The sequence below is a fragment of the Octopus sinensis genome, linkage group LG5, assembly GCF_006345805.1.
Source record: "Octopus sinensis linkage group LG5, ASM634580v1, whole genome shotgun sequence".
In the NCBI taxonomy this organism is placed as follows: Eukaryota; Metazoa; Mollusca; class Cephalopoda; order Octopoda; family Octopodidae; genus Octopus; species Octopus sinensis.
In genome coordinates this window covers 108,527,046-108,542,204 of record NC_043001.1, presented here as the reverse complement: position 1 = coordinate 108,542,204, position 15,159 = coordinate 108,527,046, and the positions used below count along the sequence as shown (strand labels likewise).

General features: G+C 39.9%; 1 protein-coding gene across 4 annotated transcripts in view; it reads right to left on the bottom strand.

Moving 5' to 3' along the window:
- The window catches only part of LOC115212361 (SUMO-specific isopeptidase USPL1-like), a 54,039-nt gene continuing 38,880 nt past the window's right edge, over positions 1-15,159 (bottom strand). For all 4 annotated transcript variants that reach the window (XM_036502992.1, XM_036502994.1, XM_029781235.2 and 1 more), the window contains 4 exons: positions 12,503-13,569; positions 4,711-4,833; positions 3,435-3,592; positions 1-1,902 (listed from right to left, as the gene is read on the bottom strand). In XM_036502992.1, coding sequence (XP_036358885.1) covers positions 218-1,902; positions 3,435-3,592; positions 4,711-4,833; positions 12,503-13,569 — 3,033 coding nt within the window. In that variant the 3' untranslated portion in view covers positions 1-217. The remainder of the gene's footprint in view (positions 1,903-3,434; positions 3,593-4,710; positions 4,834-12,502; positions 13,570-15,159) is intronic.

Sequence of the window (15,159 nt, the reverse complement as noted above, 5' to 3'; positions counted from 1 at the left end):
TAATAATGATAACAACTTTATTACATATTGTGGGGTTAATTCTTTTTTTCAGTTTTTGCAATCACAGATGGCAGTTTAAGTCTTTTATTCTCTCCTTAGAAAGAAAAAAAATCTGTAGATAATTCTGACAATAACTTAGGAAATAAGAATTTATACACAAAATTTACAGAGGAATATCAATAACAAACTGGAAATTGGAAACTGATATTCCATATCCCTACCACTTCCTGAATCTCTTGACCATTGCCAAATTGGCTTTTAATTTATTTAAGTGATTGGCATCACTCTCAAGTTTGATCGGTAAAGTTTTTGTATTCCCTTTAGAAATAGGCAAAGGTTGAAAACTTATTTGTTTCACTTCCATAGGGGAACAAGGAATTTGACTACAATTTGGTATAACAACTTGGTTTAAATCCCCCGACTGACCTGGTCTGACAACAACCGGTGTGTTTTGGACAACGCATGCTGTGTTCATGGAAAGTGGGGGTTCAATCTGAACTGGATAAATTACTTGGTTACTGGAAGTGGCTGGTGTTAAAGAACCGGTTAGACAACTTTGGGTTTCACTGGAATTTGAAAGAACTTGCGTAGGTAGTGAAGCAGAATTATGTGGAGGTATGGAGTCTCCGGCAGCAGAAACTAATGTTTCTGAAGCTAATAATGGAGAACTATTCAGAAGTGCAGACTTAAGAATTGGTGAGGCACTTGTTAATGAAGAAGAGCTTTCCTCTTTCCCAGAACTGACCAATTGTGTAAGCAAAGTGTTCGGAGTCGATGACATAACAGGCAAAGAGAAGACAACTTCAGAAGGTGACGTAGTGGTTGATAAGGAAATTAATCCACTTGGTGACACAGACATGGGAATAATAAACGAATCATCAGCGGATGATGACGGTTGTGGTTGTGTTGTTGATGTCGGTGTTACTGAGATTGATATTGGTCCATTAATGGCAGGATTTGCAACTGATAACAACGTAGCACAGGAAATGGGAGTCCCAAGTGACGAGAGCATAATATTGTGGACCGGGGCCACAGTTGGGGAAACGGTACTGAGGGCTGCTGACGATTCAGTAGTGTTGACAGTCGGTGCAACTTGTGACGAGACGGTACTGCAAATAGCAGGAGTGACCGATGGTGAAACAGTACTATAAAGAGCTGGGGTGACCAATGGTGATACAGTATTACAAAGACCTGCTGTGACCAATGGTGAGACTGTACTACACAGAGCAGAAATGACTGGCTGCGACATAGTACTACAAAGAGCTGGACTGACCAGTTGAGAAACGGTACTATTGAGGGCTGGTGTGACTGCTGATGTCACAGTATTACCAATAACTGAAACTACAGTTGATGGCACAGTAGCACTAAGAACCGGCATTACAGCTGAAGGGATGGTACCACTGAGAACTGGAACAACAGCCGATGGTATGGTACCACTGAGTACTGGGACAACAGTTGATGACATGGCATCACCAAAAACTGGCGCTTCAATTGATGACATTATATTACCAAGAACTGAAACTCCAGTTGACGGCGTAGTTCTGCTGAAAACCGTTCCGACAGTCGATGATATAATACTATTCGTCATTGACGTCGCAGTCGTTGACAACGTGACAGATGAAGTTGACGGTATAGGTGATGAACAAGAATCATCTGATATAGTTACAACTGGTAAAGCAGAAGCTGAAGGAGCTTCACTGACCGATGTAACAACCGGTAACATCTGTGGATTGGTCAATGCTGACGCTGAATTCGTTTTAGGATCTGCTACGGTCTCAAGAGAATCCGACTTCAGTTTTTCCCACATTACTAAATGGATTTCCTGCTTGGGTATGAGAGGTAGACCAAGGTTCACCGAACATATCGGACCATCTAAATCATCACATTTAATCCATTTTCGATCTGAAATAAAATAAAAACATAAAAACAATATAGCACTCAGTTTACTTAATTAATAAAATAACAACATATGGTTATGAATATAGTGGTGATGCTGGTGGTAGCATCACTATAGATAATAATAATAATAATAATAATAATAATAATAATAATAATAATAATAATATAATAATAATAATAATAATAATAATAATTATAATGATAATAATAATAATTATAATGATAATAATAATAATAATTATAATGATTATAATAACAATAATAATAATTATAAATATAATAATAATAACAATAATTATAATTATAATAATAATAATAGTTAGTTGTTTGACCTTAACCAGTTGAGCATGTCCCTCAGTGGCTGATGATATGTGCATCTCTGATCACGAGCAGAAGTAGTGGGGGAGCATCATAGCCATGTGTTGAGAGGGATTCTTTGGGGTTTGAATAATTCACCTCTGGAAACATGGGTGGTTCTTTCAACATCCTTAAACAACCCTTATTCAGGGACCTTTTGAGCGGGATGGGCTACTCGACCTGAAGAAAATTCTAACTGGGCTCCACCTGCAAGGTCATGCGCTGTTTACCTTGATAGATCACCATGTCGCGCACATATGGTTGTGATGCATCTGCCTGGTGTACCCTTATCAGACGGGTAGTCATGATGGGTATATTGGGCTTCATATATTTTACCCCAGTGTCACTTTGATGGCATGAACTGCTCTCTCACTCAAAAATAATAATAATAATGATGATTATAATAATAATAATAATAATAATAATAATAATCATCGTTGTTTAATGTCCACTTTCCATGCTAGCATGGGTTGGACGATTTGACTGAGGACTGGTGAACCAGATGGCTGCACCAGGCTCCAGTCTGATCTGGCAGAATTTCTACAGCTGGATGCCCTTCCTAATGCCAAATAATTATGACTCTTTCTACTATAGGCACAAGGCCTGAAATTTTGGAGAAAGGGGCCAGTCAATTACATGAAATCCTAGTACTCAGCTGGTATTTATTTCATCAACCATGAAAGGATGAAATGCTGCAGAGCATTTTGTCCCCAGTGCCAACAACTCTGGACATCTTTAATATCATCATCGTCATATAACGTCTGCTTTATATGCTGGCATGGGTTGGATGGTTTGATTGAGGACTAGCAAACCAGAAGGCTTCACCAGGTTCCAATCTGTTCTGGCAAAGTTTCTACAGCTGGATGCCCTTCCTAATGCCAACCACTCCTAGAGTGTTGTGGGTGCTTTTAACGTGCCACTGGCATGAGGGCCAGTCAGGCGGTTCTGGCAATGACCACGCTCAAAAGGTGCTTTTTACGTACTACCTGCACAGGAGCCAATCCGCTCAGAGGGTGCTTTTAACATTCCACTGGCATGAGGGCCAATCAGGCAGTACTGTCATCAGCGACATAAGCGATTTTGATTTGATTTCACTTGGCATTATTACCTGTAAACAATGAATAAAAGAAGTTCTTTGGCAAAAGAAACAAAAGCAAAGAAAAAAAAAAGCCACTCACCTGAATATTTGATCCAAGCAATGAAGTGGTCAGGATCATTTGTATATTGAACAATCCCAACGACATGATAGTGAATGGAATTATGGGTAAAATTCAATTTGGATAAATCTTCAAATGGAATCCCTTTCAAGAAGTGTAATAAAATAGAGTTTCCAAACCTGGAATCAGAAAGGAGGGAACATATGAATAATGATGGTGGTGGTGGTGGTGATTTCAAACTTGGAGACAATGTTACTAATCTTGCATGGTGTAGGGAGACAGTATTGACCATCTGACTGCCTTCCCTACATTCTCATTACATAACTGGTATTTCTTTTAGCAATACCGGAAATATAACAAAAAGACCTTCTTCCTTTTGTAAAATTCAAACTGAATCTTGAAAGGCTATATACTATACTAGAGAGAGAATATAGTCCATCTGACTGCCCTGCTCACATTCTCATTACATAACTGGTATTTATTTTAGCAATACCGGAAATATAAAAAAAAAAAAAAAAAGACATTCTTCCACTTTGTAAAATTCAAAATGAATCTTAAAAAGATATACTATATTTTCTGGCATACAAGTCAAATTTTTTCTGCCAAATTTACTGCCAAAAAAGGTAAGTTGACTTAGGACACCAAAATGATTTTGCAGGTCCCAAAATTCAATGTGAAATGCAGCAGAATTTCAAAAGATAGAGACAATGCTTGGATGCTTACACTACATACTATGTTGGCTTGTATGACAGAAAATATGATAATTTAATGCTTGTTGTCATCATCATCATCATCGTTTAACATCTGCTTTCCATGCTAGCATGGGTTGGATGATTTGACTGAGGTCTGATGAACCAGATGGCTGCCACCAGCACAAGTGTCAGTAAGGCCACACTGGTAACGATCACGCGCAAATGGTGCTTTTTACGTGCCACTGACACTGAAGCCAGTTAGCTGCTCTGGCAACGATCATGCTCGGATGGTGCTCTTAGCGCTCCACTAGCACAGATGCCAGTCATCAAATTTGATTTCGATTTCACTTGCCTCAACAGGTCTTCGCAAGCAGAGTTGAGTGTCCAATGAAGGAAAGGTACACATAAGTGGGCTGGTTACACCCTTGGCATAGGCCATGAGGTTATGGTCTCACTTGGCTTGCCGAGTCTTCTCAAGCACAGCATATTTCCAAAAGTCTCGGTCACTAGTCATTGCCTAGCACGGAAAGCGGACGTTAAATGATGATAAGGAAAACATGATGATATAATTAGAGAAAGCTAATTAAACTGTAAAGGTAACTTACTTGATGGGTTTCAGGGTGCGACACTGGTTTCGACAGTTGCAGTTGGAACATTTAACAATGTGTTGCATATTATACATTGAAAAATCTGCAGCAGCTTCCAAAGTAGGCAACATTTTGGTGTGACTGAAAGAGAGAAATTAAACAATAATAATAATAAAGTTTACATTTCACTACAACTCCTTCTTCCCCTCCTATCTTCCATCTTTCAAAACCCCTAGATCAGCTTCGATTCAGAGTTTTCTGAACCAAGGGAGGTTAAATTTACTTAGGCGTGGCTGCATGGTAAGAAGTTTGCTTCCCCACCACATGGTTCCAAGTTCAGTTCCATTGCGTGGCACCTTGGGCAAGTGTCTTCTACTATAGCCTCAGGCCGACCAAAGCCTTGTCAGTGGATTTGTCAGACGGAAACTGAAAGAAGCCCGTTGTGTGTGTGTATATGTATATATATATATATATATATATATATATATATCTGTGTTTGTCCCCTACCTCACCATCACTTGACAACCGATGTTGGTGCGTTTACGTTCCTGTAACTTAGCGGTTCGGCAAAAAGAGATCGATAGAATAAGTACTAGGCTCACAAAGAATAAGACCTGGGGTCGATTTGTTCGACTAAATGCAGTGCTCCAGCATGGCAGCAGAACAAGTAAATAAATGAGTAAATGAATGGATACGAGGTAAGAAGTTTCCTTCGCAATCTGAAGGTTCGAGGGTTCAGTCCCACTGCATGGCACCTTGGGCAGGTGTCTTCTACTATCGCTCTGGGTTGAACAAAGCCTTGTGATGGGGTTTGGTAGATGAAAACGGAAAAAAACCCATCATATATGTATGTATTTGTATCTAAGAGGGGAAAGAGAGAGAGAGTGTGTGTGTGTTCCTGTTTGTCCTTGGTATGAGAAGAAATCGAGAAGCGACGATCGAACGTCTGTGTTGTCTCTGTATTGGCATTAGTCATAAAGGGAGATAACTAAATACTACAAAACGTAATTCTGCCTTACAATCAAATTTTTTAACTTCAGGAAGAATAAGAGACATTATCATCATCATCATTTAACGTCCGTTGTCCATGCTGGCATGGGCTGGACGGTTTGACCGGGCTGGCACGCTGGAAGGCTGCGCCAGACTCCAATCTGATTTACCATAGTTTTCTACGGCTGAGATGCATTTCCTAATGCCAACCACTCCAAGAGTTTAATTGGTGCTTTTATGTGCCACCAGCACGGTGCCATTTGCGTTACACCTGGGTGTTTTTACGTGCCACCGGCATGGGTGCCAATTTGCATGACACAGATATCTGCCACAACTGTGACTTTGCTCGGCTTGATGGGTCCCCTTAAGCATGACATAATGTTAAAGATCTCAGCCATTGCTTCCATGAGGCCCAATGCATGAAGGTGTTCTATATGTGCCACCAGCACGGGTGCACTTGGCTTGTCGGGGCCTCTCAAGCACAGCACATCGCAAAAGGTCTCAGTCACTAGTCATTGCTTCTTGTTTTTTCTGTGTCCCTTTCTGTAGAAGAGCGTAGGCTCAAAACGTAAAAGACTTTTTCTATTCCTGAGCGTTATACAAAGACAGGTGGTGTACAAAACAAACAAATGCATTAGTATAACGCTCAGGAATAGAAAAAGTCTTTTACGTTTAGAGCCTATGCTCTTCTACAGAAAGGGGCACAGAAAAAACAAGGAGAGAAAAAAATGTGTGTAGTGGCTAACGATATATCATGGCGACTAGTGCTGGACAGAAGGGTCAAATACAGGAAGGAAAGTAGGGGAGATAACAAGGTAAAGATGACCCCCAACACAAAGGTGCGTGTGTGTATAAGAGAGTATGTATGTGCATGTGAAGAAAGGGCTGGTGGTTTGGACGTGTGCGTGTATGTATGTGTAGGTGTGAAGATGTGGGGATGGGTGTGTGGGTGGTGTGATGTGATGTGATGTGATGTGTAATGCTGTATGGTGTAGTGTGGTGTGGTGTGTTGTTGGGAGGTGGGGGAGGCGAGAGTGGGGAAAGCACGGGTGGGGTGTGGGTGCGGCTGGGGGTTGGGGTAGAGTTGGGGTTTGTGGGTAGGCAGAAGTTGTGGGGTACAGGTGGGGTATTTGGGGGAGGGGTGTGGGATAGGATGGGGGATAGGAAGGATAGGGAATGTGGAGTAGGGATGTGTAGGGGTGGGTGGGTTTAAGGGGGGGAGGGGAAGGTGGGTATGTGAGGAGAGAGAGGAAGAGAGAAAGAGAGTAAGAGAGAAGAGAGAAAGAGAGGGTGAAAGGGTATTGCCGAAAAGGCATTTTTTCAAAACACGCCTGCTAGATAAGTTAAATTTGTCTAAAGTCGTAAGACACCTGCCGTTGTCCTGTTATTACCATTCTTGTTTTTGTTTTTATTTTTATTTTTGTTTTTGTATTTATATTCGTGTGGCTTCGTCCGTTTTTCTGTCCTTGTTTCGTTTACATTCGTTCCTTTTTCCAAGAAATCTAATGCTCGCAGCTTAGTTTTTCATTGGGGCTGGCCGTGTCGGAGCAATATCAGAATTAATCAGCCGAAATTTGCTATGATGATCCGGTTTCTGACTGAAGATTAAAGGCTTCGAATGACCCGTCCGTTTTTTGTAATCATCTCTTTGTGCATTTCACGTTCTTGTTCCTTTTTTTATATATAATTTTTATACCTATATATATATATATATATATATATAAATTAGAGAAGAACCACCATGAAGCAATTCAACAATGATATATTTAAATCATACCATATAGAAAATAATTAAAATTATATACTACTTATTTATTATTTAGTACTTTATTTAGTTCTAGGTAAATGTTTTATCGTATCTTTAATTTTTTTCTATATGGTATGATTGAAGTATATCATTGTTTAATTGCTACATGGTGGTTCTTCTCTAATTTATATACATGTATTATATATTGTGAAATTTGATTTAGTATCACTAAATTGAATTTTTCCCTGTAAGTTTGGAATCATATTCCCTAATGTTATTATTATTATTATTATCATTAATATTTTATATATATATATATATATATATACATACCCAAAAAGAGAGAAAGAGAGCACAAGCTGCACATTATTTTAAACACAGTAAACTAAAGACAAACAAGAGTTTCAAGATTCATATCCTGTCACCAGTAATACATTGAGGGTTAAGATGTTAGCATTGGTTCAGTCCAACTAGCATCACATAGGTATCACAGCATTCCAGTACTTGTTACCTTCAACAGCCTACACGATATAAAAGAACTGGACACCAGGTTCCAATCTGATTTGGGTGCTTTATACATGTCACCGCCACAAGTGTAACATGGAGGGAACCCAATACACTTTAGGGTTGATGTTAGGAAGGGCATCCAGCTGTAGAAACCATGCCAAATCAGACTGGAAACGAGTGGAGCTCCCTGGATTACCAGTTTTCAGTCAAACTTTCCAACCCATGCCAGCATGGAAAACAGACGCTAAATGATGACGATGATGTTAAAATCAAAAACAAGCTGATAAATGAGCCTCTAAGTAGTCACGCAAACTGCTAGAAATAACAACCAAATCATACCCTACTGTCTTTAAAAACAAACAAAAACAGAAACATTAGATAATCATAAAGATGATATATTTGAATAAACATATTTCTTGGGATATTTCTCTTCTTTACAAGTTTACTTTACAATTTCCCACCATTTATGCTGTGTAGAAGACTACATTGGTATTCTTTTGGTATGGCTCGACAAAATCAAAACACTTCAATTTGGCTCTTTCTGTGGTTGTTGTCAACTGTCAGTTGACGAAATGGGAAGAGAAAGAGAAGAAAGATAATGGGTTGTGTGTGTGTGTGTGCGTGCGTGCTTGTTCGCTTGTGTCTGTGTGTGCTTGTTCTTGTCTGTGTGTGTGCCTGTTTTGTTTTTATGCATTTGTGTGCTGTGGAGTATAGATATAACGAAATTATGTCAGCAATGTCTTGTTTTAAACTTGAAGGAAAAAAAGGCCTTGCATATTTGTTCTTACCTGCTTCATGTGTGTATGTAAAATAATTTCATTATACCTATATTCCACAATACACAAATACATGAAAACATAACAGGCACACACACAGACAAGAACAAGCACACACGTACAACCCATTAGCTCTCTCCTCCTCCTCTTCCTCCCATTTCGTCAACTCACAGTTGACACATGCTTCTATGGCAACAGCCAAATTGAAGTGTTTTGATTTTGTCGAGTCATATTGAAAGAATGACACTACTTTTTTTCTAATTTATTGCACAACTCTAATAGCGCCATCTTAATTTGACATTAGTCTCCTTCGAATCAACAGAAAGGGAAATAATTATAACTAAATAATGTGAATGAGGGTGGAGGCACGTGGCTTAGTGGTTAGGGTGTCAGCATCATGATCGTAAGATTGTGGTTTCGATTCCTCGACCGGGCGACACGTTGTGTTCTTGAGCAAAACACTTCATTTCACGTTGCTCCAGTCCACTCAGCTGGCAAAAAGGAGTAACGCTGCGATGGACTGGCGTCCCATCCACCTGGGGAACACATACGCCATTGAAACCGGGAAACCGGGCCCATGAGCCTGGCTAGGCTTTAAAAGATGCATTTATTATTTTAATGTGAATGATGATGATCATCACCATTATTCAACATCCATTTTCCATGCTGACATGATTTGGACAATTCCACAGCTGGTGAGTCTGAGGACTGTACAGTCTGCTTTGACATGGTTTTTGTGGCTGGGCACCTTTCCTAATGCCAACCACTTTACAGTGAGTTCTGGGTGCTTTTTATGTGGCACCGGCACCAGTGAGGTCACCAAGTGATTTGCAAGAGTGAGATCCCTTCAACATATATATTTCTTTACTACCCACAAGGGGCTAAACACAGAGGGGACAAACAAGGACAGATTAAACGGATTAAGTCGATTACATTGACCCCAGTGTGTAACTGGTACTTATTTAATCGACCCCGAAAGGTTGAAATGCAAAGTCGACCTCGGTGGAATTTGAACCCAGAACGTAACGGTAGACGAAATACGGCTACACATTTCGCCGAGCGTGCTAACGATTCTGCCAGCTCGCCGCCTTCTATCACATAGAAGGGAAGTATTACTGAGGGAGGTGGCTTTGTGCCAAGTGATGAGGGGTAAGGGTTTGAATAAAAGAAGAGAAACAGGAGACTTGTTGTGGAGGAGATACATGGCCACCCCAACTGGAAAAGAGAAAAAAGAAAAGAGAGAGAGAGAGGAGAATGGAGAGTGATCTTGTTTTTCAGTTAAGAGGACTGAGACAAGCAGAACAGTTTACCTTACACAATAGACAGACTTTCATGAGTGAGTGAGTCTTCTTGCGACAATTTCAGGCCTTGTGCCTATAGCGATATATTATAAGAGATGCCAGTCTTTTAGGTCGTTCTATGAAGATCTTATCTCTGCAGCTTTCCTCTACACCAGACAAAGCAGTGATCTTGCCATGCACATTCACAGCCCTATCATGGCCATTCCGTCTCTCTATTGAGCATAGCACATCAAGGACTACATTGCCCAATGTGTCCCTCACTTTTCAAGAGAGTTTGCTGAGGCTGTAATTTAAAGATTTGGTTGTTATTTCTAGTAGATCCAGCAACCATGGCGTTGGAAGTAAATGGTAAATATTCTGATGAACAAGCCTTTCAATGCTTCTAGGACATTTGCAAAACTTGAGTTGATCTGGAAGTAATACAGTTTTAATGCTAAGACTGGACTCTGTAATAATAATAATAATAATAATAATAATGTGAAATCTGTCCTAGTATATGGCTAAAAAGGTTGAAGAGAGTAAAAGGTGACATGAACGAAATAATAACGAATAATAATAATAATAATAATAATCATCATCATTATCATCATCGTTTAACGTCCGTTTTCCGCGCTAGCACGGGTTGGACGGTTCGACCGGGGTCTGGGAAGCCAGGGGCTGCACCAGGCTCCAGTCTGATCTGGTAGAGTTTCTACAGCTGGATGCCCTTCCTAACGCCAACCACTCCGCGAGTGTAGTGGGTGCTTTTTACGTGCCACCTGCACAGGTGCCAGGGGGGTCCGGCATCGGCCACGATCAGTTGGAGCTTTTAACGTGCCACCGGCACGGAAGCAGCCATGGCGGCGCTGGCAACGGCCACGTTTGGATGGTGCTTTTTATGTGCCACCGGCACAGAAGCCAGTCGGGGCAGCGCTGGCATCGGCCACATTCGGATGGTGCTTCTTATGTGCTACCGCACAGGTGCCACCGGTACAGGTGCCAGGTGAGGCTGGCAACGGCCACGACCGGGTTGGTGCTTTTTACGTGCCACCAGCACAGAAGCCAGTGAAGGTGGCACTGGCAATGGCCACAACTGCAATTTCCATAATAATAATAATAATAATAATAATTATAATAATAATAATAGTTTCAAATTTTGCTACAAGGGTAGCAATATTGGGGGAGGGGATGAGTCGATTACATCGACCCCAGTATGTAACTGGTACTTATTTTATCGACCCCGAAAATATGAAAGGCAAAAATCAACCTTGGTGGAATTTGAACTCAGAACGTAGCGACAGGCGAAATACTGCTAAGCATGTTGTCCAGTGTGCTAACAATTCTGCCAACTTGATGCTATAATAGTAGTAATAGTAGTAATAGTAATAATAATAATAATAATAATAATAATAATAATAATAATAATAATAATGATGATAAATTAATTTGAAATTTTTGCTACACGGGCAGCTTGGGGGAGGGGATTAAGTTGATTACATCAACCCCCAGTGTTTCTCTGGTCCTTAATTTATCGACCCTGAAAGGATGAAAGGCAAAGTCGACCTTGGTGGAATTTGAACTCAGAACGTAGCGATGGGCAAAATGTCGCTAAGCATTTCATTCAGCATGCTAAGGATTCTGTCAGCTCACCGCCTTCACAATCATCACCATCATCATCGTTTAACGACCGTTTTCCATGCTAGCATGGGTTGGACGGTTCGACTGGGGTCTGGGAAGCCAGGAGACTGCATAGGCTCCAGTCTGATCTGGCAGTGTTTCTACAGCTGGATGCCCTTCCTAACGCCAACCACTCCGTGAGTGTAGTGGGTGCTTTTTACGTGCCACCGGTACAGGTGCCAGGCGAGGCTGGCAACGGCCACGACCGGGTTGGTGCTTTTTACGTGCCACCAGCACAGAAGCCAGTGAAGGTGGCACTGGCAATGGCCACAACTGCAATTTCCATTTTGCTTTCGATCTTGATTTGATTTTTGATCTTGTTCCCGATAAATTACTGCCCCTCTGTTAAGTGCAAGACCACATCATGGATTCTAACATTCTAACTGGTGGTATGTTTCTGGCTGTCAGTGGTTCGTAGTGAAATGGTAGCTACCTTATTTAACCTTAAGCAGAGAGAGAGAGAGAGAGAGAGGTGACTGTAATGACTTTATATAAGGCTGTTGTAGTGGATATAGTCATATGATGATGGGTTTAGAAATGCATGGATCAGGGACAGTTCAATGAGAGCTGGCAAGTCAGAGGACTGCACCAAGCTCCTCTGTCCTTTCTGGCATGGTTTCTATGGCTGGATGCCCTTCCTAATGCCAACCACTTCACAGAGGAGACTGGGTGTTTTTCATGTAGCACCAGCACCAGTTAGGTCTGCTTTGGCAGGATTTTTATAGCTGGATGTCCTTCTTAATGCCAACCACTTTAGAGAGAGGAGCGCCTATAAAAATCAAGAGAAATTTACACAAAATGTAAAATGATTATGTAGAAAATATGCCGCTTACCTGGATGTGACACGATGCTCACACTGCTTACAGAGAAATTCCAAAATGTAATCCATGGTAAATACATCACGTAAAGCTGGTTCCTGTTTCTCAAGAGAAATGAGAGCGAAGACAGGACCATCGTTCGTACCTTTCTTGCACAGCAGCTTCGTTTGTAGCTGTTTCCACACGGCTTCACGGACGTTGAGTAATAGTTTAACAGCTTTCTTCTTGGGTCCTTTCACAGCTACAGAGTTGTCCAACATGGCTTTCTTGAGAATGGCCATGGGTAAATCAGATGCCGGGATTGAAGAGTTAGGGCCCTTAGCAGTCGGCTGTCCTTTTTCTGGTTGGTTTGTGCCATTAAATAATTTCATGGCCTGAGTGTAGGCCTTAAACAGGGTCTTAAGAACAGATCTATCTTGGGGCGGGAGCTGCCTGACTCGAGCTTTTAGCATTTTGTTGTGTACGAATAGACATAAGATGACATCAAGCCAGCACAGAGCCTGGCTATTCGGCCACTGCAAATAGTGCACTTGTTTGTTCGGTGCAACATTTACGTTCAGTTTCCTTTGCTGCAAATGGGGTGGCAGACTTGCAGTTACAGTTGAACTGTTGTTTTTCACATCAACGATCTTCCGTTTAAGCGTTTTCTTTAATGACGGAAGTGGTGACGATGGCAACAGTGATAATGATGACGATGATGATGCTGCTACTGCTGCTGCTGCTGGTGCTACTAATGATGATGATGATGATACGGATGGTGGAGACAATGATTCAAGAAAATTTTTAGGCAATAAACTGGTGAAGTTCTTGTTGGCCAAAGCAACTTTCCTGATAATTGATTCCATAGATTTTGGTAAATTCATTAAAGCATTATTTGAATCTGAAATATCAGCAACAGCTGGTTCTTCGTGTGCCACACCATCTTCAGTCACTGAAGAACCACTGTTGTTCTGTTCTGTGTCTGCAGATATTACATCTAAAGCCTTCTCTTCGGGATATGCTGAGACCATTTCATTGTCACTGCACATATTATTACTGGCAACAAGCACTATTTTATGTGATTGGTTCAGAGGATAAAAACACTGAAGAATAAAAAAGAATTGCTTGAATATTTAGATTAATTAAGAAATTTATGAAGATTTAACATAAAAAAAAAAGTTTTTACCGTAAATCCTCGAGTATAATCCACATTTTTTTTCCCAAAATTTAAAGGTCAAAATCACTAGTGTGTACTATATACGAGGTTAAAAATGAAAAATATTTTCTAAGCAATGTCCGAGTCTCTATTTGCTGTCTGGCAATGTTTATTCAGACGCATTTTGTGATGTCAGGCGCGAAAATACCTTAAGCTAAGCCTGAAAGCAATGAAGTCATAAAAGAATCATCCATAACTTGCAGTAAGCAACATTTATTAAATGTTATTACTGTTATTTCTTTATTTTCTGCAAACAAAATGTACAAAAAAGTTACACGTTTGCATTATGTTATATATACAATAATAATAAAGGACGTTACCGTATACATTTTTACAAACCAAGGACGTTATATAGACCTCCTTGACTCAAGTTAGAGAAGGGGTGCGTATTATACACAAGGTTTAGGTTTTTCAGAGGTACAGCCCCCTAAAAATTCCCTGCGTATTATACTCACGGGCGGACTATACTTGAGGATTTACAGTAAACTGATGCATCATATTTTCTCTCATACAAGCCCATATAGAATATAGTATAAATCTGGTTTAAACATTCAACTATTGTCACTACTTTTCCAAATTTTGTTGTATTTCATATGGAATTTTTGGTCCTCCAAAGCTGTTTCGTTGTTTAACCCTTTCGTTACTGTATTTATTTTGAGATGCTCTGTGTTTATTTCAAGTATTTTAAATATAACAAAGAATTTAGTACTATAACTTAGTTATCATTAAGCTGGTGTTATGAACATAAATTGTGACTAAGGTTTGCCGGAAGATTTTAATTCAAAACTTATGAAGACAAGGTATTTGTACTACAGAGCCAGAGCTGATTTCAGCCGGGTTGGTAACGAAAGGGTTAAGAATTGTTTCTCTATTATATATTTTAACCCTTTTGTGACCATATTCCTGTTGAGATGCTCTGTGTCTCTTTCAATTACATTAAATATAACAAAGTAATTAGTAAAATAACTTAGTTATCTTTCAGCTAGTGTTAGCAACATAAATTGTGACTAAGGTTTGGTGGAAGATTTTAATTTAAAACTTATAAAAACAAGGCATTTGTACTACACAGCCAGAGTTGGTTTCAGCCAGGTTGGTATTAAAAGGGTGACTTTAACCCTTTCATTACTGTATTCATTTTGAGATGCTCTGTATTTCATTCAGTTTAATTTTAAATATAACAAGGAATTTAGTAAAAATAACTTAATTATCATTATGCTAGTGTTAGGAATGTGACAAAGATTTTGGTGGAAGATTTTAATTCAAAACTTATGAAGATAAAACATTTGTACTACAGAGCCAGAGCTGGTTTCAGCCGGGTTGGTAATGAAAGGGTGAACAAAATAATATGGAAAGCACTGCTAACACAGTAGAACATGGTACTGACTTGTAAAAAACATTTAACATACTTTACAGTATATTATGCTAGCATGATGAAGTATCCCATACCTACAAATAGCTAAAGTTAGTGTTATATTCA